Source organism: Ischnura elegans, chromosome 13, assembly GCF_921293095.1.
Source record: "Ischnura elegans chromosome 13, ioIscEleg1.1, whole genome shotgun sequence".
Taxonomy (NCBI): domain Eukaryota; kingdom Metazoa; phylum Arthropoda; class Insecta; order Odonata; family Coenagrionidae; genus Ischnura; species Ischnura elegans.
In genome coordinates, this window is record NC_060258.1 from 14,892,127 (window position 1) to 14,915,370 (window position 23,244).

General features: G+C 40.0%; 1 protein-coding gene across 1 annotated transcript in view; it reads left to right on the plus strand.

Moving 5' to 3' along the window:
* Positions 1-23,244, plus strand: part of LOC124170036 (zinc finger protein 845-like) — a 219,248-nt gene that overhangs the window by 185,686 nt on the left and 10,318 nt on the right. Inside the window, exons 8-9 of the mRNA XM_046548722.1 lie at positions 17,532-17,666; positions 19,332-19,466. Of these exons, the coding sequence (XP_046404678.1) occupies positions 17,532-17,666; positions 19,332-19,466 (270 nt within the window). The remainder of the gene's footprint in view (positions 1-17,531; positions 17,667-19,331; positions 19,467-23,244) is intronic.

Sequence of the window (23,244 nt, forward strand, 5' to 3'; positions counted from 1 at the left end):
TTTTTCATAATTGCGTTATTATTTTTTGCTTTCAGACATGAATCAGGTAATAAGTTATACGCTTTTGGGCCTATAAACAAGAAACAACGTTTATACAGCGTAAGGTTAGGTCTTGGTAAAGTAATACGTGATCTTCATAGGGTATTGTAATACTATATTCGTAGGGTATTATAATATATGAGTATATTAAGGCTATAATATGCCTTTAGATCGTTACTGTGCATTCAAAATGTATAATTGTGTTTGTATAACTGCCATTAAAGGAGACAAAAGTCGTCCTTGCCTTGATATGTTTTCGAATTGTTGCCGCGTTAGTTCCATGTCTGTAATTAACAAATTCTGAGAGTTGGTGCAACCCTTTTGGAGATTAAAATCTACTCTTAATTCAGCTTCAATAGGTCTTATTTACTCGTGGAAATTATAAAACTAGTGAATTACGGCCCATAGCGCATTTCCATGGTGAAATTATTCAGTTAATCTAATCGTTCCTCCTATGAATCGTCCACATCAGTCTCTTTCTCGTCCCGATAAGCTTCCGAACCACTGCCGATACCGCGGATAGTTCCACATTTCCCCTAGTGGCAGCGCTGCTGTTCCCCGGGTTGTGAAGCGTTCGTCGAAGCAATACTTTCGAGTCGGAGATCAGCATCCAGTATATAAGGACCATGGTCTCGTCATACAACTTCTGTTGTTGGGTATCCTTACGGGTAGGCACACCTCTTGACTCGAAGCACAAAGGGAAAACATAACTCCAAGGATTCGGCAGTTAATTACAGCATAAACCCGATTATCCGGGCTATTAGATCTCTCAGATGCCCTCAGATCTCGCGACGTCCCTGAAGTCTACGTGTCATGGGTGAAGCTTCTCTACACCAACGTCACCAGCTCCGTCCGTTGCCCATCAGGAATATCACCGCCTTTCCCAATCACTGTTGGCGTCCACCTAGGATCGGCCCTCTCTCCGCTCCTCTTCATCCTGTGCATGGACACACTCACGGCCTGTCTCCTAGAATCTCATCCTTGGTCGCTATTGTTCGCCGATGATGTCTTCCTTGCCAGCACCACCAGACCCGAATTACAGCAGGGAATTCAACGATGGAAGGTACGACTCGGCAAATATGGGTTGCGATTAAACACCAAGAAGACTGAGGACATGGAGTGTGGACCTCAAACCGAAGGCATGATCAGCATCGACGGCAAAGACCTTGAGAAGGTTGAGAAGTTGAAATATTTGGGCTCTGATATTAGCAACGATGGAAGCACAACCGCCAACACACGAGCTCGAATTAATGCAACATGGCTGAAATGGTGCCAAGTGACTGGCGTATTGTGCGACCGTCGAATGCCCGAACAATTCAAGGCCAAAGTATACAAGACCGTAGTCCGCCCAGTGGCCCTATTTGGAACAGAATGTTGGCCAGCCACAGCAAATCAAGTACAGGCCATGCATGTCATGGAAATGAGGATGCTGCGATGGATCCTAGGCATCTCCCGCCTGGATCACATCAGGAATGAAGACATTCGGAAAAGAATGGGAGTTGCACCAATCGCGGACAAGATGCGGGAGGCTCGACGGCGGTGGTATGGGCATGTGGTGCGTAGTGACGAGAACTCCGTGGCGAGAACAGCAATGTGGCTGAGCCCTGAAGGACGTAGACCACGAGGACGACCTAAGATGCGCTGGCTCGACAAAATTAAGGCAGACATGAAAACCATCAACGCCATGCCAGTAGACGCCCTGGATCGAGCCAAGTGGAGAAGTCTTTGCAGAACAGCGGACCCTGCAATAGCGCGGGACAAACGCTAGGATGAAGAAGTACACTCCCGATTATCCTAATGGCTAATGATGGGGGAGATATGGCAAGAATAATCGTAAAACACGGATAACCCAAACTTTCACTTTAATGTCTTGTAACGTTCATAATTTACCTAAAAAAAACAGTATATTATTATTTATGTAGTTATTCTGTTATTTAAGAGTGCTTCCCGGACTCATTGAGAGCTTTCTTTGCCAGTTCGCGATCTTTTTAGCGGTGATAACATGGTTTTACTCATATCATTTATGCTCCATCTAAGGCCAGGTTTCGAAAACTAAACATCCGTGGATGTGTGATCATGGATACAGAAAAGTGGTTAGCACGAATGCTTCAAAACCACTGCTCGACGTCGGAAACCACACTGTCAGGCACCACGCCAGGTAGTCACGTCTCGCACAAGTTGCGTGGGTTGCAACTGCTGCGGGACGTATATCCATGATCACCGAGTGCGGTCGTGTGCTGTGAGGCTTGGAAAACAGTAACATGGTACTTCCATGAATGCAGCTAGCACGCGATCGCTTATGTTTTACAAAAGGGATTCTAACGGAATTAATAAGCCAGGTGTATCCTAGCATTAACACAGTAATAATAATAATAAATTTTTTATTGGTGCCAAAAGATATGCAAAAACATATATAGGACCCGTCAAAAAAGATAAACACTTACACAAGAGATTCTGAATGAACAATACATAAAAGAATGTTACACAGTTACAACAAAACAATTAAGAATTGAGGAATTCCTCAATAGAATAAAAGGTATTGTTTAAAAGGTACATCTTTAATTTAGAGGAGAAATTTCCTTTCACCTTTTCATCTTTTAATGAGGCAGGTAGGTTATTATAAATCCTGCAACTCATGGTGACAGGACCAGTATTAAAAATACAAAGGTTATGTTGTCTCACAGCATAATTGTCTCTGCTTCTCGTGTTATGATTATGAATATCAAGATTCTTTAGAAGTGTCAAGTGAGAATGGTGATTTCTTAATGTAGTGTGTGTAGTAAGTGACCCCAGTAATTCCGATGATTTTGCATCCGATTTTATTATTTTTTTATAGAGATCAAAAATTTAGGTATAATATTGAGAATCATGCACGGATAATTCGCAATCAGGATAAAGCGCAGCTGTGTAATCAGGAGTCTGCTGCATGTATGTACAGTGAAACCTCGATATAACGACACCCCACGGTGCACTAATAAACACTCGCTATAGCGAATTGTCGCTTTACCGGAGGTGGAGCAAATAATTGCCAATATACCTGTTGCGAACAGATATACAGGAACAGGAGTGGTGCGGCGACAGATAAACATCTATCTGATAAACGTAAGCATAAATCCAGACGAAAGGCGATGTTTTTTTGCATCACTAAATTTCCTTACTCAAATAACGACTAACTATTCAAACAATTTATAAGCGCCGCACTGAATAAAAATCATGCAAAGCATTGTTTCGTCATCATCATATTTATCGAACGACAGTTTACCACATAAATTTGAGACTGAGCACTCCATTAACTTCATTTCTAACAGATCGCTAGCAATTACAGAGGTTAAGGAGTCTTCATGAAAGTCTTCCGGCGGTAAAACCCTCGCTATGGCGAGAGCCAACACCGAAAGGGTCTCGTAAAAACGAATTCTTTAACTAGCTTATTTTAGGGTCAATTGACGGTGCATCGGCTATCTCTCGTAATAGCGGGGGTGTCGCTATAGCCCGTACTCGCTTTAACGAGGTTCCACTGTATAATATTGGTGAATATCTTGGTGCTGGGGTATGCATTCACAGGACATAATTGATCTAAGCCCGTACAGACACACATAACGATCAAAGGTGTAGACCAGGGTGTAAGCTGATCCCATGGGTGGTACATGGAAATATTTTTTCAATGTTTTCTGTTACATATGTATACCATGATCATACCTGCTTTCTTCTTTTACCTAAAAATCGTGCCATGTGACCACGAATTCCCTTTTCTATGTTTCCCACCCCAGTGGGTACTATCCTTCCCGTGCAACTCTCGCTAGTTATGAAATACAGTAAAACCTCTACGTAGTGGACCTCTTTATATCATAAACGTCCATACTTCATACCACCCCTTCGGTCCCGTCAGATTTACATGTAAAAGTATAGGCAAACCTCTTATGCAGTGAACCTCTCTATATCGTAAAACCTCCACTTATCATGCCAAGGAGATACCCCCAAGACAGCCCAACTACCTACGCAAATTGTACCGAGACAACTAGGGACCGTTAATGCAGTTGTGATTACATACATAGAATGAAATTATTATCAGCAATAAATGCTTCACCTTTGTTATTTTTCTTATACACCTTTAATATGCTGTAATTTTCATGTTACCCATTGGTTGTGGCCATTTTGTTCCGTACTAGAGAATACCTAACAATAGATAACATAAAAAGGTATCCAACTATCCTAATCATTTTAAGTGAATGTTGAATCAAGAGAGATAACATTGTTTTCTCTAGAATCATGGTAAAAATCATGCGATAGCTCTCGCTTTCTGAAATTATTAAATGATAAATATATGCTCACTAATGCATGCATGTTTGTTTAAACACATAAATTTAATGGTTTAAAAGACAGTAGCACCTTTAATTTCCAAAGGATATGAAAAAATGGTGCCTATCACTAAAACCTCTCTATAGAGAACCTCCATACATCAAATTGCCCAAATCTTGGTCCCCTCCATTACGATGTAAAGAGGTTTTACTGTAATAGTGAATATTTGGAATATACGTGTTTCAGATTATTCATGCCACCTTTCCTTATCTAAATCGCTGATAATCAGGAGTTACCTGTGCGGTCACTTAAATTTAATTCCCTCAATGGGGCCAGAATATGCTCCCAGATTCTTCAGGCTTTTACAAACAAAAGTGCGCACACTGTGTTCATTGGCAATTCTTTTTCCATCCAGGCTGGTGTTGCGTACGTTGACAAATGCAGGAGAGAGGCTGGTGCGGATTGTTCGACTACGGAGGATGAACGCAAGAGTGAGGGCACCACTGTGTACGTTGAGAGTTGGGCACGCTGCCCAGCGGACAAGGTGGGTCCCAATGCGGAATGGATGTGGAAAAAAGGTGTCCCAATCAATTGGTTTTTAACCCTTTCAGTGCTGTGAACGTACCCGGTACGTTCGCACGGCAGGCTGCTGTGAACGTACTTTTTCTCCCTACCTGCCATGCACTTTTGCTGAAGCACTTCGAAGGGTCACTAACCCTTTCCTTCACGAGCTCACCCTCGCTGGCCCCTCTCTTCAACCCTCCGAGACCGCTCTGACTGCATTTGAAAATCTATCAATCAATTCGATCATCAAAAAATGATTGTTTGCATCGCACTCCTGCCAATCAAGCTATCAAGTGCGTCTTTGAACCGTGTTTCTGGGGTGAGAAATAACGATTTTGTAGACTTTGCTAAAATGGCTAATTTCCGGTGGTCCGCAGCCACATTTTTAGCAAAGTAAATAAAATGGTTATTTTTCATCGCAGAAACACGGTTCAAAGACGTACTTGATTGCTTGATTGGCAGAAATAAAATGCAAACAATCTTTTTTTGACGATCGGATTGATTGGTTGATTTTCAAGTTGCAGAGTCAGAGGGAGGCCCCCCCGCTCAGAGGGTCAATGAGGCAGGCTAGCTAGGGTGAGCTTGTCGAGGAAAGGGTTTGGAGGATGTACCACGCCCATCCTGTAAGTACCTGCTCCATGGCCCAACTAAATGCATTTTATCCTTTTCGACGCATGTGAGAAGGTTTTCGAATATTGAACAGCTGTGAAAGCATTAATAATTTAAGTATACCAGAACTACATGATACATACACCGGTGATGTCATTGTCATCCACAAGGGACTCCGTAAAGTTATAAATGTGGCTACAATAAACTCTCGATTATACGAAGTACGATTTTACAAAGTTTTCGATGATACGAAGTGATAGTGCAGTCCCGGTGAAAAGCATATGGAAAATACATGGCGCTATCCGATTATACAATGTTTCGATTTTACGAAATATTTTGAAATTACGAAACTCGATTTTACAAAGTGTCAATCTTCCGGTCCCACTGACTTCGTATAATCGAGTGTTTACTATAGCCACTTTTATAACTTTACGGAGTCCCTTGTGGGTGACAATGACATCACCGTGGTTAGTCTCGCTTAAATTACTATGGAAAGCTATTAAAAGAGGAGTTTTTTTTGCTTTAGCAGTGGTTTATTCAAAATATCTAAATCTTATATCTAAGTGCTTCTATCTAAATTCAGAGTATCAAGCTAACCCCCTGAATAGTCAATGGAGGTGCTTCTCCTTGCATGTTTTTCTTTGCCATAGTAAAAGCTCTGGGTTTCAACTTATGAGATTTTATTTCTTTGCACCAAAGAAAGGTGGGGTTAGTCAAAAGTTAATTGATAAGTGGCGGAGGACAGGGCTTAGGTTTGGTAGATTTTTTCCAGTTTTTAATGGATCTTCCACCGACAGAGGGAGAAGTAGGTGAGGAACCAAAGGGCTAATGAGGGTAGGATTGCAGGAGGAGAAAGGAAGGTTTGGTGAGGGCACAGGGCACCCAAATTGTCTGACTGGGGTGGTGTGCGCGCACTCTTGGTGCGATATCTCGGGAACCAAAGGACAGAAATTAAATAAATCTGAGGTGATACTCTGCAAATGTCTAACAAGTCATTGTAGAAGACAAAAAAGTGATAGAATAATCCGATAGTGACATCATCTCCACTTATGTCCGCAAGACACCCGAAAATACCAAAATTTGAAAACTTTAAGTGCGATGCGGCATGTTTTCCCGGCATCCAATTGCAAAAATAATTTTCGTAGTTTATTTTCTCACCAAATGGAACAAAACTGGGGGGCGTCCCAAAAGAAACTCAAAAACTTAAAAAATAAGGACCACCCTACTGTCCTCGCATTTATCTGCATGCGTGTATTCAAAATGGTCCGTGTGCCATGACAGCACATTGACGCTGCGGTTGGAAGACGTTAACCCCGGCAAGAAATCAGGCACTACTTCTTCACTTCCCTGCTCTCTCCACCTTCCCTCTCACATCCTTTTAGCCGGACATGAATTTTGCTAACGATAGGTGACGTCATGAGAGATAGCAATGTCATTGCTGCGTTTGCATCCAAGGCATCTGTTGTGTTTGTTAAATTTTTAATTAACGTGTGGCCGGTGATTGTTGTGTGATCAACATCACTTCCTAAAATGCCTTATCTACACACCGTGAATTTGATGACACTTAAACCGTGAAAACCTGGAGACAAAACCGTGAATTTTGTAATGTAGTCACAAAGGGAGCCCTGTTATTTCTCTTCATTATTTTCACTGTATCATGTTCAGCTTCCATCAAGGCGTTATCATCCGTAAAAATCTGTATCATCAAGAATGAAATTGTTACTAAAAGTTTACTGGCTATTTTTTATATATTTCAAAACGGTGCTACCTTAAAAAAAAGACACCTACAATCGGGGCAAGAAAGGTATGAAGCTGCACTTAAAGTATTTTTATGAAATTCTGCCGAAGCTCTATAGGGTCATGTCATATGTCGTTCTACTCTTTGTTTATTGGACTACAACAATAAATCCCCTGAGCCCTCTTTCCATTGTGGGTTCCCCACATCTCGTAGTTGTATCTTTTCCCACTGTCTCTACTCTGTACGCAGCTGTTACCACCCCCTTCTTCAAACATCCAAAATCCTCCCATGTTTTGCAGTCTCGTCCCTTCGAGATTTCTCGACACCCGTCAAGACTCCCAGTTCCCCCAAAAAAATAAAACTATATCTATTTTAGACATTGAAAATAATTTAATGTGAAGATTATTTTAAGACATCATTACATATTTAAGTAAATGAAAGGTCGTAGCACTTTTCCACAAGAATTTTTAATGCGTACAACGCGTTTCGGCTCACTGAGCCATCATCTGGACCAGATGATGGCTCAGTGAGCTGAAACGCGTTGTACGCATTAAAAATTCTTGTGGAAAAGTGCTACGACCTTTCATTTACTTAAATATGTCTAACTTCCACCAATTGAAGCCTGAATCTGTTGAACTTACATCATTACATATTTCCAAAACTAAAAATAGTTGTGACATAAGATTGACATTGATTACTTTGTGGCATTTTTTAGTGTCCCCCCCCCCCAAAAAATTTCTGGTACCCCCCCCCCCAGAAATTCCTCGAACTTCCTCGAACTTCCTCCGAACTTATCCGCAGAACTTCTCCCGCCAAGAACTTTTCGCGCTAAGGTTTTTTCGCGCAAAGGATTTTTCGCGCAAAAGGCCTGTAGCAAAATCCTGTCTCTGCAAAATCCTGTCTCTGGAAAATCCTGTCTCTGAAAACCCTGCCTCTGGAAACTCAGCCTCTGGAATCAGCCCCGAAACAACCCCGAACCAACCTACCTGCAATGCAAGACTTATATAGGACTACTGCGGAGAAATACTTCTCCTTGGCAAGCAAGGGGAAATCGGTGCTAAGGCCTTAGTATTGCACTTGGAGTGAGAAGTTTTACCATTGTCCTATCACAAACTCTCTCTCCCTCCAACACCTCACCCCAGTATCTCCTTCCCCTCCATGTGTTCCAATGAACGATTCCTCTGATGTCTCAACCCAGAAGTTGAGGGGGAAAATTCTGGGTGCTGGCTGTTGTCTCAAAACCAGGGAATGGTGTTTTGTGGAGCGGCCGTTTCTGCAGGGGCAGTGACGCATCAGTGGGCGGTTGTTGAATTCGCCTGGCTACCCCTCCACTCCCTGGAAGAAGCCCTCCCCTCAAATGCTGTCTCGCCTTGCATAGGCAAGCCCTCTTTCTGGTCGAGACCTGCTGGGAGTCACATGTCTTGTGAGCCATGAGATTTTTAGAGCAATTTTCTGCTGGTAATGTTTCCTTGGGATCATGAATTTACTATCATTGTTTTCTGTAATACTTCTGATTTTTTGAATACTCTACTTTGAATAGATATCGTACGGTAATAACTCGTAAATTGTTTTTGGCTACCTTTTTCTTGTGAGCTGTTTTTCTTGTTTGTGGAGTCTTACCCTGATCCAGCATGTGACCGACGGTTGGAGTATTTCCCTTGTCTGGACTTACGTGAAAAATCAACCAGATTTTACGACGTAACGTTACATATTGGTAGCAGAGCTGAGGTTCGATTTCCTGTCCTTTCGTCGAGGTCTCCGAGTACTGGACAATGGTGACAATTCTCCACTATTTCTCCACTTTTTGCAGTTTCTGGTTGTTTCTCCTCTTAAAAGTGAGTTATTTTATGTTCCATTAAGTGCTTTTTGGTTCGTGTGGGATTACGTGACTAGTGTTGCCGACTTTTCCTCGTGGTCCTATGCCATTTGACATTAATGTTCGTAATGCTCGTAATGTTCTTGATAATTTGGATAGCAGCTCGTTATTCTCGCACTATTTTTGGTGATTGGACTCTTCCAGCAGAGATAGATAGTTTTATTTCTCGCTCTTTCTCTCTCTTTTTCTCGTTGTCGTCACTTCACTTCTCAAAATGCCTGGAGGTAATACTGACAACCCGTACGAAAAAACTTATTTAACCACGGGCGAGGATCGTAAGGCCAGGGGTACGGCTAATGTGTCCGTAGGAAGTGAAGTTTCTAATAATGAACGGGAATCTTCTTTAGAAGTGGTTCCACCTCGCCCAACGCACGAGGAAAGCAGTGATTTTCACGTCTCTCACGAAATGTCTGCTTCTCAGACATTGCCAGTTTCTGAAGGGTTAGTGATTGTCAAACAATTACTCAGTGATTTTCCGCCATTTGAAGTGTCAAACAGTGAGAATTGGTTTAATTTCATGTTAAAAGTTAATGAAATCGTTTCTTTGTCCTTGGTTCCTCTGTCAACGTTATTGTACCTTGTAGTATCTAAACTACCTGCCAGCTCTCGTCATTTTTGGTTGTCTATGTTAAACTTGAATCTCGCATGGTCTCAAATCACAGAAAAAGTTTGGGCTAGAATTGTTAGTGACAGAGAGTTTGATCGTTTGATCACTACGAAAGTTAAAAGATTTCAGTTCCCTCGCGAAACGCCCCACGATTTCGTGTGTTCTGTGCGTAATGCCACTCAGGTGCTGGGTTTGCAGTATTCCGAGTCTTCTATTGTGCGACTCATTATTCAAGGGTTAAATCCTTTAACAAAATCTGCAATTATGTTCTCAAATCAGCCTAACACATTTGTAGAATTGGACTCTGTTATCACGCAGGCTTCTAAACATTTAATGGACTGTGCTGAATATTCCAACACTTTCCATCGTATCTCTAGGAATCCGTCTTCTGTTGCCTCTTCCAGTGCGCCTAGGGAAGTTTCTTTTCCTATTAATTGTTCTTACTGTCATAAACCTGGCCACAAAGTGAACGAGTGTCGCAAAAGACGACGCTTTACTCAGCCTGCCGTGAGTTTGATGAGCGTCCGTGACAAGTGTTCGACTCGATTGCCAATATTATCGATTAATCTTCATTCTATGCCATGCCAGGCTTTAATTGACACTGGGTGTTCAGTTTCACTGTGTGATGAAGATTTCTTTGCTTCTCTGAAATGTTGCCGGAGAAAGGTTATTCGTAAGAATGTTGACGTCGATTTAATCACTGTGTCGGGGCAGCCTTTTCATATTAATTCCTCTGTCTCACTCAAGGTTCAAATAGGCAAGTTTTCTTGGAACCACGTGTTTTATCTAGCTAAAATCCCGTTTCCCGTGTTACTGGGTGTGGATTTCATTTGTAATTCAAAGATGATTATTCGTCCGGCGAACGTCAGTTTTGAAATTGCCCCGAATTCTCTTTTTTCTTTTACGGACAATTGCGAAGCGTTTAAATCGGCGCCAGTTAGTAACTCATCCGAATCACATGTTCTGTCGTCCACTGAATTCACGCTGTGTGATAAGTTGAAGGGTTTATTGTCAAAGTATCCTGATGTGATTTCTCAAGAATTGGGGGTCACATCTGTTATGACCTACGAAATTGAACTGCTAGATTCTACTCCGATTCGATCCCATCCTTATTCATTGTCACCTCCAAAGGCAAATTTAATGAAGAAGCACATCCAATCTTTACTTGATAAGAAAGTGATTGAGGTTTCCAATTCAAACTGGTGTTCGCCAGCTTTTCTAGTACCTAAAAAGGATGGGTCTGAAAGATTAGTGGTTGATTACCGTAAGTTGAACAAAGTTGTTAAATCAGACGGTTATCCTACACCTTCTGTTGAACATGCATTCCAATATCTTGCTGATGCAAAATATTTTACTGTTCTTGATCTCAATTCTGCCTTTCATCAAATACCATTATCTGAGAATTCTAAGAAATTAACTGCTTTTGTGACGCCGTTCGGAGTGTACCAATATAATAGATTGCCATTTGGTTTTGTAAATTCTCCTCAAATATTCACTCGTCTCATTAATGAAGTATTGGGCGATTTGAAATATTCATGTGTCTACCCATATATTGATGACTTGTGTATCTATTCCAAGTCTGCTGAAGACCATGTATCTCATGTTAATGCTGTCCTCAACAAACTACGCAGTGCCGGTTTGACGGTGTGCGAGGACAAGGTTAAGCTTGGTGTGGAATCACTCACTTTTCTGGGCCATCTCATCACAAATGGAACCTTGCAAGTTGATCCTGAGAGAGTGAGACCAATTGAACAATTCCCAGTTCCCAGAAATGTGAAGGAAGTGGCCAGATTCATTGGACTTTGTGGGTTTTACTGCAAGTTTATTCCAAGGTATTCTGAAATCTCTATGCCACTGAATCGCTTGAAACGTAAAAATGTTCCTTTTCAATGGACAGCCGTTGAAAATGAGGCTTTCTGCCAGTTGAAGAAAGCTCTCACCAATCCACCAGTGTTATCTTTCCCTCGATTTGACGAGGAATTTCATTTATTTGTCGATGCCAGTAATTTGGCGGTTGGTGCCGTTTTGAATCACAAAGTAAATGGTGATTTTGTCCCTGTGGCTTTCGCTAGTAAGGCACTCTTGGAACATGAACGTAAATTTTCTTCTTATGAATTGGAGTGTCACGCAATTCATTTTGGAATTCAAAAATTCAGTGTTTACTTACAAGTAAAACCATTTCACTTGTACACTGATAATGGTGCCTTGACATGGCTTTTCTCTCATCCTAAGCAGTTGGGCAAATTAGGCCGGATGGTTCTTAAATTATCCTCTTATAAATTCATTGTGCATCATGTTCGAGGATCAGCTAATTCTGTCGCAGATTGTCTTTCTCGCATTGAGCCATTCTCATCTACAAATAGTCAATCTGATGTGGAATCTAACACTCATAAGGAGTCAGCTGTTCCTTATTCTTGTGTGTTACATAAATTGCCTTTGTCATTTGTCGACATTCGAAAACACCAAGAAACTGATCTCGTTCTAAAGGATATTTTCAATCAGATTAATAATAATTCCTTGAACGACAAAAACTATTTTCTGAAGGGACAGCTATTATGTTATGGGAATTCTAAAATTAAGCGAGGAAGAGCTGTTTTGCCTACGGTCTTGAGGCCTATGATTTTTCAATATTTTCACTGCTCTAGTATGTCTGCTCACTTGGGCATGGCTAAAACTTATGATAAGATTAGCAGACACTTTTGGTGGAAGGATATGAAAAGAGAGGTTTATGACATGGTCAGAAAATGCCATCTGTGTCAAACTTGTAAACCCAGAAATGCTCCACCTCCTGGCATGCTATCGTCGCACAATCCTTCTGATGTTTGGGAAAGACTTTATATTGACTTTGTGGGTCCTTTACCTCTGACTAAAGGTGGACACCAATATGTACTTTCTCTTATTGATGGATTTTCTAAGTTTTGTTTTCTTGAGCCAGTTCGCAAGGCTACGGCCGGTTCGGTTGTTTCAATACTCACTCAAAGAGTGTTTCCAAAATTCGGTTTTCCAAAATATTTGGTTTCTGATAATGCACAAGTTTTCAAATCTCATGCCGTTAAGGAGATGTGTTTGCAACTGGGGGTTAAGCAAATTTTTGTTTCTCCATACTATCCCTGTTCTAATCAGGTAGAGAGATTGCATAGAAATCTAAAATCTGCACTTGCTATTTTGTGCAATAATGCTCACCATATGTGGGACACTATGCTGGCTGACTTAAATTTTGCCCTGAACACTGCCTCTCATGAGAGCAGTGGATATTCTCCTGCCAAAATAATTTTCGGCAGAGAACTTAAGCATCCTTTAATTAATCAGTGGGACATTCCAAAATCTTTATTCGAGAATGATCTCAGCGATAATGACAGACAAGCATGTCTGAATCATGTTATTGCTAATTTAAAAAAGGCCAGAAACAGGTATAAAGAATCCTATAATAAATCTCACTCCCAAATCACTTTCTGTGTGGGAGATCTTGTTCTCTGCAAAAACCATCCTGTCAGTTCTAAAGGTGAACAGAAAATGGCAAAACTGGAACCTCTGTGGAATGGACCTTTCGTCCTTAAAAAGTATCTCTCTCCTGTAACAGTTATTCTGGAAGTTTCTCCTGGGAAAGAGAAAATTTGTCATGTTTCTCATTTAAAGGCATATCATGGTGGCATTGCTAATTCCAGTAATTAAAAGGAGAGAAATATCATTGATTTTTTTTTATTCTTTTTTTTTTTCAATGAATGCTAATGTTTGCTCTCTCAAATACTATTTGATGCTTGATTTCGGTGTTGTATTTCTATTGATTCCTATTAATATTGTTTTGATTAATGAATAATAAGTCTATTTCTATGCTTGTAATTGAAATTGTTCTGAAATATTGTATTGTACTTGCTTATTCTCATCTGCTTAATTCACTCATGTAATTTAGTGTTGGTCTACTGTGATTGTGAGATGGGGTAAGGTGGAGGAATTATGGGTGCTTGGAGGGAGAGGACGGGAGATTAACTTGGGGGGAAATCCCCGAGATGGCTCGTTTCCAGATAAGCTGTGGAGGTGGCCCCAGTTATTAAGATTCAATTGTGTTTTGTGTCACCTTTCCTCCACCAAGACTTTATGGACATTCTCACAATTCTGGACAGTGATAAGTGTCGTGATTTTGCAGTGTTCAATATTCTATCGATGGCTGAGTGATTGAATTGATCAGCTGATCTTAAGACTGCCTACTGTGTTTTAGTGTGGCTTTTGGCGTTGAGTTGCGACCTTCATCGCCCGACAAGTATGAACTTTCATCTTGTCGCAACCAGCATGTAGCTCTCATTTCTATTGTTAATTGAAGAGTGAAATTTAGAGTGATTTCTTTTGTTGATGCAATATGCAGTTCTCATTTTGTTAGCATCGCCTATGATTCTTTTTTGACTTGTTTAATTAATACTGAGAGATATATATACACATCTTGATTAAATTTAGTCAGTACTTGTTCAATAGCTGACATGAATACCATATGCCTTGTAAATATTAATAATTATTGGAAAATCGAGGAATTTAGTGCAATCTATTTGTCATTTACGTAATCTTGTTGAATTTTGGAGGATTCTTTATTGATAATTAATTATGGACTGATAATATTTACAAACATGGAGGGTTTAAATGGGAGAAATACTAATGCCAATGTATATTAATTAAGTGAGACACATATTATGCTGAATATTTTTGCTGGTATTTTGATAACTAATAATTATTTAGTGAATAACCGTATTTTTGAATAAACTTGTACTTAATGATTATATAATATGGGGTATATATTTTGTTGGTCGACCCTAACTTTCTCTTGGGTTGCAATATGAATTTTGGGTAGAAGTTAAAACCCATTTTTGTCAATCGTTGATTTTTGATAAGGTGGTTGAACCCAACTAATGGGACAACCCAGGGTTCTGATGAACCCAACTGCTTCACCAACCCAATCTTGCCCATTTACTAAGTGGTTGGTTATTGTATTGCTTTACTTGGTTTTAAAAAAAAACCACAAAATATCTCTGATGAGAAAAGGAACATTTGAGTTTGGTAAAGATATCCTGGTGTTATACCAATAAAAATCTTCCCAGTTCCTTCTGGTCGCTGATGATAATTATTTGTAATTTTGATTCACTGTTCACCGAAACAAGCATCACATTATGACATATTGATTATTAATTTCATTTTCTTGCTATGTAATACTAAATAATCTACTCTATATCAATTCAGCAATATTTCTTGTCTCACTCTTGTAATTATGTCATGTTACTCACTTAAGAATTCTGTTGAATTCCAAACATCACTTCTGAGGTTATTATTTACAGAGTGATAAAATTGTATGTTCTTGTCAAAACTATTTTTGAGTGATATTTCTTGAATACTATTGTCTCAATCAATAAACTTTTTATATTCAGTTCAATTCTAACCACTGAATAATGGTTTTTGTGAAATTCATGGGGGTTAAACAGTGGGGGTTCATCCAGTGAAAACCAGTGGACCTGTGATGCCTCGATAAGTTTTCTAGGCATTAATCAGTTCTTGGTGGACGTGTCTTTGTCCACAAGTTCAAGCAATTTTTGTGGTCATTTTCCCACAGAGGATGTGGCATTTTTTAGTGTCCCCCCCCCCAAAAAATTTCTGGTACCCCCCCCCCCCAGAAATTCCTCGAACTTCCTCGAACTTCCTCCGAACTTATCCGCAGAACTTCTCCCGCCAAGAACTTTTCGCGCTAAGGTTTTTTCGCGCAAAGGATTTTTCGCGCAAAAGGCCTGTAGCAAAATCCTGTCTCTGCAAAATCCTGTCTCTGGAAAATCCTGTCTCTGAAAACCCTGCCTCTGGAAACTCAGCCTCTGGAATCAGCCCCGAAACAACCCCGAACCAACCCCGAACCAACCTACCTGCAATGCAAGACTTATATAGGACTACTGCGGAGAAATACTTCTCCTTGGCAAGCAAGGGGAAATCGGTGCTAAGGCCTTAGTATTGCACTTGGAGTGAGAAGTTTTACCATTGTCCTATCACAAACTCTCTCTCCCTCCAACACCTCACCCCAGTATCTCCTTCCCCTCCATGTGTTCCAATGAACGATTCCTCTGATGTCTCAACCCAGAAGTTGAGGGGGAAAATTCTGGGTGCTGGCTGTTGTCTCAAAACCAGGGAATGGTGTTTTGTGGAGCGGCCGTTTCTGCAGGGGCAGTGACGCATCAGTGGGCGGTTGTTGAATTCGCCTGGCTACCCCTCCACTCCCTGGAAGAAGCCCTCCCCTCAAATGCTGTCTCGCCTTGCATAGGCAAGCCCTCTTTCTGGTCGAGACCTGCTGGGAGTCACATGTCTTGTGAGCCATGAGATTTTTAGAGCAATTTTCTGCTGGTAATGTTTCCTTGGGATCATGAATTTACTATCATTGTTTTCTGTAATACTTCTGATTTTTTGAATACTCTACTTTGAATAGATATCGTACGGTAATAACTCGTAAATTGTTTTTGGCTACCTTTTTCTTGTGAGCTGTTTTTCTTGTTTGTGGAGTCTTACCCTGATCCAGCATGTGACCGACGGTTGGAGTATTTCCCTTGTCTGGACTTACGTGAAAAATCAACCAGATTTTACGACGTAACGTTACAACTTACGCACATTTTATTATGTAATTAACAAAAATTGACAGGGAACCGTGAACCTTAGTTACCATTAATAAACATTGCAAAAAATATATATAAAATTCTATAGAATTAGACTATGTAATCTTCTTTTTTGTTAATGTACAAGTGAATGTTTCTTTTTTATTATGTTACCGTAATAAAAAAACATTTATGTAGCCCTTTAACATGCCTATGCATCAAAATTATATGCTCAATTTCATTTTAAGCTCTGATAACGGTTTGTAAATAAACGGAAATGTCGGCAAAGTTTACATTTCAATTTAAAGACCCACACTCCAAGATTATAATTTTTATATTGAATATTGAGCGCAGGAAAAGGAAATAATTTTTTTTCCAAATCCCTCGTCGGGAACGCTATTCAAATTTTTTTGGAAAAGTGCTACAAACTTTTGTTTATTTAAATGTGTCTTACTTCCACCAATTGAAGCCTGAATCTGTTGAACCTATTAATCATTGTTTTAACGTGATCGTGCCCCACTGCAATGCACACTGCTGACATGGCAATTATCGTCTTTTTGGTTTATTTTAAGTGAGAGGAACAATGTAAACATTTCCTTGCGCGAAAAGTTTGAAAATATTTTTATCTTATAGCATATGTAGCTTCGTTATCCATGTACTTTTCTACACGTCAGAAATTGAAATCTTCCATTTGGTCATTTTAAAAATCAACGAATGGGCAACTTCAATTTTTAAAAGCTATTTGTAATGTGAAGAAGGTTGTTCTCTCTATAAAACACACAATGAAATGCACCAATCAAATATTTTGCCCATGACGAAATGAGGAAGACATCTCCTGGTTTTTGAGTGTTTTTCTTCAACATTTCGACGGTAGAAGCTAATCGTTTACTTTTGATCAATGTTTGATTATTCATCGTAGTAGTCGAATAAACAATGAGTAAAAAGATATTAACAAATCAATTAACAAATATGTGCAAAACTAAGCTCTGATGAAGGTTTTTAAATAAACCGAAATGTTGGCAAACAATCTCCTTGCATTATATGAATTACACTCCAGGAATTGTTTAATCATTAAAATGATATATAAAGTGACCCTGTGGAGCTCCGGCAGAATTACATATATCAATGGTCCAAGTTAAGCTTTCTACCTGTATTTCACCGAAAGTGGTATGTAACTGATGTGATTATGTGTAGGTGGGGAGCGTGGAGGATACCATTGGCATCAAGAATGAGACAGAAGAGAAAAACAGGTCTTGCGGAGCAGAGGAGGAGTTTGCTGCCAACGCAGAATCATCCCCGTGCGTTGATCCCCTGGATGTCACGCAAATGGTGAGTAATGTATGTGTTGCGCTGTATGTGTGCTGAGAGCTAGGAATGGTAATTTTCAAATTTTGAACGAAACTCTACCGTCAGCATTATCGCATTTAATGCAGCAACAATTTCCACGTTGATGTTTATACTAAAATCTAGATATAAGTTAAATTGTACATCGTTGGATTTCGTTTAAAATCGTAAACGCTGCTCAAAAGACAAATAATTCAATTCATAGTTTATATATTTTGAGAAAGGGACGAATATTTATTTCATAGACTGACTTAATGAAGAATTGTATGACCGAGGTCCCTTACCGCTAAGAGGTGTAATGAAAGACGAACAGGTGCGCAGCAAGGAATTAATGCTGGGGGGGGGTTTAGGTGCAACTAATACCGGGGTGTGTGGGAGGTTAGAATACCCTCCTGGATAAGCGGTAAGTGCGAGATTAATAAATTGAGGAATTTTAAAGATAAATGGCTCAAAATGGTGAGTTTGACGGCTTTCTGAGGGATATTTTATTAATCCTGATACATATACATTATTACATATGAATGTTCAAAGTTCAGCTTTCTACCTGTATTTCATTGATAGTGGTATGTAACTGATGTCATTATGCATATCACGTCATATGGTCAGGCATATCTTTTTGATAGAATTAAATTTAATTCAGCTTCTCACTTGAAAGGGATAAGGAAAATAGAAGAATCTTTACCTCTAACTCCCTATGAATGGAGATGTAAGATGTCTGCTTTGGGCCAACAGTGGAATAGGGTGGTTTCTTTCATCAAAGAAAACGAAAGGCATTGATTGCGATTCGTTACCCACCATTAGTGTATTCATAATACCCAAATTATTTGGTTTTTGAAATACCGGTTTAGACGAATGGCAATGGTTAATTTTAGCCGCATTTGAAAAAGTCCAGATTGGCACCCATGCGATTCCACTCCACGTGACGTCACAGGGACCTAGTTTCTATACGAGTAGATAGGAGTTTTACATCGTCTGAGATAACCAATGCATGCATGAGGCACAGAGCTCAGGGAAACGTCTCTTGATAATCACCTATTAAAATTGCTTAAGGTCGGAAAGTTTTCTTCGTTTGATAAGGTATAAATAATTTTTGTTTAAGCCAAGCACTACCTGATAGCAGGGTACTCTGCTACCTGCTAGCATCCTGCATCGTAACATGCGCTCAAAGCTTCACCCTAAGGTCACCTCACTTGTGGCAGGGGGTACCAGAATGACGTCACATGGATTTTTCCCATCATTCCTACTTAGACATCGCATTTTTGCGCTATTGAAATTTTTCACTTTTTGTTTAATCACGAAAAATAGATATGGTCATTCGAAAATCTAAGAGTATGAAATGCGTACTGCAGGAGTAATAGTCTTTTGACTTAGGCAATAAGAAAATAATAGGAAACCACCCCATTGGGTAGGCATATCCACCTACAATGAGGCAACCATGCCTGCAGTTCCCTAACGGAGACCCAACGGTCAATGTTACTTGGGAACTCCTTGCATTATATTACCTATACTCCAGGAATTATTTAATCATTAAAATGATATATGACGTGAACCTATGGAGCTCCGGCAGAATTACATGTATCAATGGTCCAAGTTAAGCTTTCTAACTGTATTTCACCGAAAGTGGTATGTAACTGATGTCATTATGTGTAGGTGGGGAGCGTGGAGGATACCATTGGCATCAAGAATGAGACAGAAGAGAAAAGCAGGTCTTGCGGAGCAGAGGAGGAGTTTGCTGCCAACGCAGAATCATCCCCGTGCGTTGATCCCCTGGATGTCACGCAAATGGTGAGTAATGTATGTGTTGCGCTGTATGTGTGCTGAGAGCTAGGAATGGTAATTTTCAAATTTTGAAAAAACTCTACTGTCAGCATTATCGCATTTAATGCATCAACAATTTCCAGGTTGATGTTTATACTGAAATCTAGATATAAGTTAAATTGTACATCGTTGGATTTCGTTTAAAATCGTAAACGCTGCTCTAAAGACAAATAATTCAATTCTTAGTTTATATATTTTGAGAAAGGGACGAATATTTATTTCATAGACTGACTTAATGAAGAATTGTATGACCGAGGTCCCTTACCGCTAAGAGGGGTAATGAAAAACGAACAGGTGCGCAGCAAGGAATTAATGCTGGGGGGGGGGGGGGGGGTTTAGGTGCAACTAATACTGGGGTGTGTGGGAGGTTAGAATACCCTCCTGGATAAGCGGTAAGTGTGAGATTTATAAATTGCGGAATTTTAAAGATAAATGGCTCAAAATGGTGAGTTATACGGCTTTCTGAGGGATATTTTATTCATCCTTACACTATTCTATTAGTAATATCAATCAAATTAAGTAAAATCGACTAAACTTAAAAATTTCTCTGAGCTCTAGGCCTGGGGTTTTAACCCCCAAAACGTTGCTGCGCCACTGAAGACGAAGGGTCTGGGTTCCTGCTACCGATTTTGAAGGTACAGCCTAAGCCCCGCTGTGTTGGGTCACAAAACTAAGACTTCGTGAACCCGCAACCATCATAGAACCAAGGTTTTTAAATAAACCGAAATGTTGGCCAACAATCTCCTTGCATCAGTGGCACAGCGAGGGGGGGGTTTTAGGGGATAAAACCCCCCCCAGAGCTCAGAGAGATTTTTACGTTTAATCGGTTTTACTTAATTAGATTGTTATTACTAATAGAATAGTGTAAGGATGAATAAAATATCCCTCAGAAAGCCGTAAAACTCACCACTTTGAACCATTTATCTTTAAAATTCCACAATTTATTAATTTCGTAACTACCACTTATCCTGGTGAGTATACCACACCCCCACTCACCCCGGTATTAGTTGCACCTCAACTCCTCCTAGCTGCGCCCCTGCCTTGCATTACAGGACCTATACTCCAGGAATTATTTAATCATTAAAATGATATTCGAGACTCAAATCACCGATGGCAGCGCTGAAGGCACTGACAATATGGCCGATGCAGCGAGGTTAGTGTTCTGACAATAGCATTGGCGTAGTAGGAGCAGAACTCTGTGGTAGGAAGTATCGTCGAGGCATCCCACTGTATCAGTTGAAATATGTCGAGGAAGATTTTTCTTGGTTATGAAGAGGTATACAGATACCTTGGGGCAACAACGAATAGCGGCTGTGCCACGGAGGGAGAGTGTATTTTAAATGCGGGACTTGTTAATTTCCGTTGGTTGCCTTAGCCAGCAAGGCGGTGAATTTAAAGTATTTGCTGTGGAAAGTATTGGCTATTGGTAATGCATAACATATATTACTTACAACGTTATCACAATACTAACAAAATAACACTAGACGGCATGATTATCGGCCCTGACACCATTCCTGCTGCTTCAACTGTAAAATGACCTCCTAAATCCGAATATGAACTCCGTTTTTCCCCATCACCCACCATTTTTGGGGGAGCTGCCCCCTCCAATTTTTATCACTTTTCAGTCATTTGGAGGAATTAAAACGATTATTTTAGCATTAAAATTTTTTAAAGGGTTTTGAGGGGTGCAAAATTCTAAAATATATAAGGAGGTAGGTCTGTAAGGAGGTAGATTTGGGGGGAATAAGTCTCCGTAAATAGGGTAGTTTCCTTCATCAAAGAAAACGAAAGGCATTGACTGCGATTCGTTACCCACCATTAGTGTATTCATAATACACAAATTATTCGGTTTTTGAAATACCGGTTTAGACGAATGGCAAGGGTCAAATTTTATCCTCATTTGAAAAAGGCCAGATTGGCGCCCATGCGATTCCACTCCGCATGATGTCACAGGGACCTAGTTTCTACACGAGAGGATAGGAGTTATACATCGTCTGAGGTTACCAATGCATGCATGAGGCACAGAGCTCAGGGAAACATGTCTAAATAATCACCTATTAAAACTGGCTAATTTCGGAAAGTTTTCTTCGTTTGATAAGGTATTAATAAGCCTTTTTTAAGCCAAGCACTACCATCCAGCAAGGTACTCAGCTATCCGCTAGCATCCTGCGACGTATCAGCGCTAAGCCTCGCCTCAAGGTCACCTCACCGGGCGGGGGGGGGAACCAGAAATACGACGTACGGAGATATTTCCCGTCATTCATACTTAAGCGTCGCGTTTTCGCGCGCTTGAAAATTTTCACTTTTCATTTAATCGCGAAAAATAGATGTTGTCATTTAAAAATCTAAAAGTGTGAAATACGTACTCCAGGAGTAATAATCTTTCTATTAAAGCAATAAAAAAATAATAGGAAACCACCCTATTGTGTAAAAACGCATTAAGAATTATCAATTTTGCCATTTTTTCGCAAACTTTCACGTATTTTTAAAATTTTCAAGCTCCCATTTCACGTCTTCCTCCACCGAATGATAGAAATATATATAAAAACAAGAAACAGCAGTAATAATAAAAACATTTTGCTGCATAGAATAGCAACAATAATTAAAATCTGTAGCAATACCTCGGAAGATTCACTTTACTACGCTGGCCCTCGATATGCCTCGCCCGCTCAGCCTTGGACGGCAATTCTCTTAGCTTTCGCATATAAAAAGGAAAAGTAATACTTCCTTATTCCACGAAAAATATAAGATTAAGATTTTATATTCTCATTTCAGTTAAAAAGTATTCTTTCTCCTTAAGAATGGAGTTGCACAAAGTATCAGCCTCTCAAATCAATTGTGTGTATTGAAGTTGTCGTCATCTTCCCTCGGTATCTCTGGCAATCGCAGAGTCAACTCTTTCGGTGTTTTGGACAAGGATGATCCTTTTTTTCCAAGTAGTTAAAATTGTGCAAAACAGTAGAAGTTCAGCGTGGAGGTTTTCGGGGTCACTACCACATAGATTCATCTCTGCAGAAAAATCTGATCGCAAATCAATCCACAGAATCTACGCGGTAGTTACCCCGAAAACATCCACGCTGAATCCTCACCACACCGCGAAAGCCTACTCAAGGATTGCAGTAGAAGTTGTTTCACTCTGGCTTTTCCAAGTGAATGTCAGTATGGGCTTGAGTTGTGATCATTACCGTGATTAAATGCGTAATTATGTTACCATGAGTAAAAATCATCCTCATCGCTTCTGCTAGAATTGACTTAAACATCGCAACAATAACCTCTTCTTTTAATTTTTTAAACTGCTTATAAATTTTACTTTGGCTGCCAAGTTGGCGGTCAGGGCTAGGATTAAGCTCCAAGTGTTTGTTGCACCACTTGTTACAGTAATTTAACCAAATACTTGGTCAAACCACTATAGCATATGGCACATAGTTTCGCGTAAATGAATGGCAATCTCTTAGAAAAGGGCATAAAAATCTTTTCCTATGGGGCTAGACAGTCAGCACTGAAATTACTTTTTATGGAAGGTAAAAACTTGGTTTTTTTCTGTAATTAAATGCATTGTTGATAGAACTGATGATGCCATGTGACCCAAAAAATGGAGACTGTTTATGATTCATCAAAGACAAGCTTTAAAGTGGTCCTGTTGGGCAATGGGAATAAGTTACCTTCTGTCCTGTCTGCATACTCTGCTGATATGAAGGAGAGGGACAGATATTTCAGTTGAATCCTTGAAAGAGTCAATTATCGT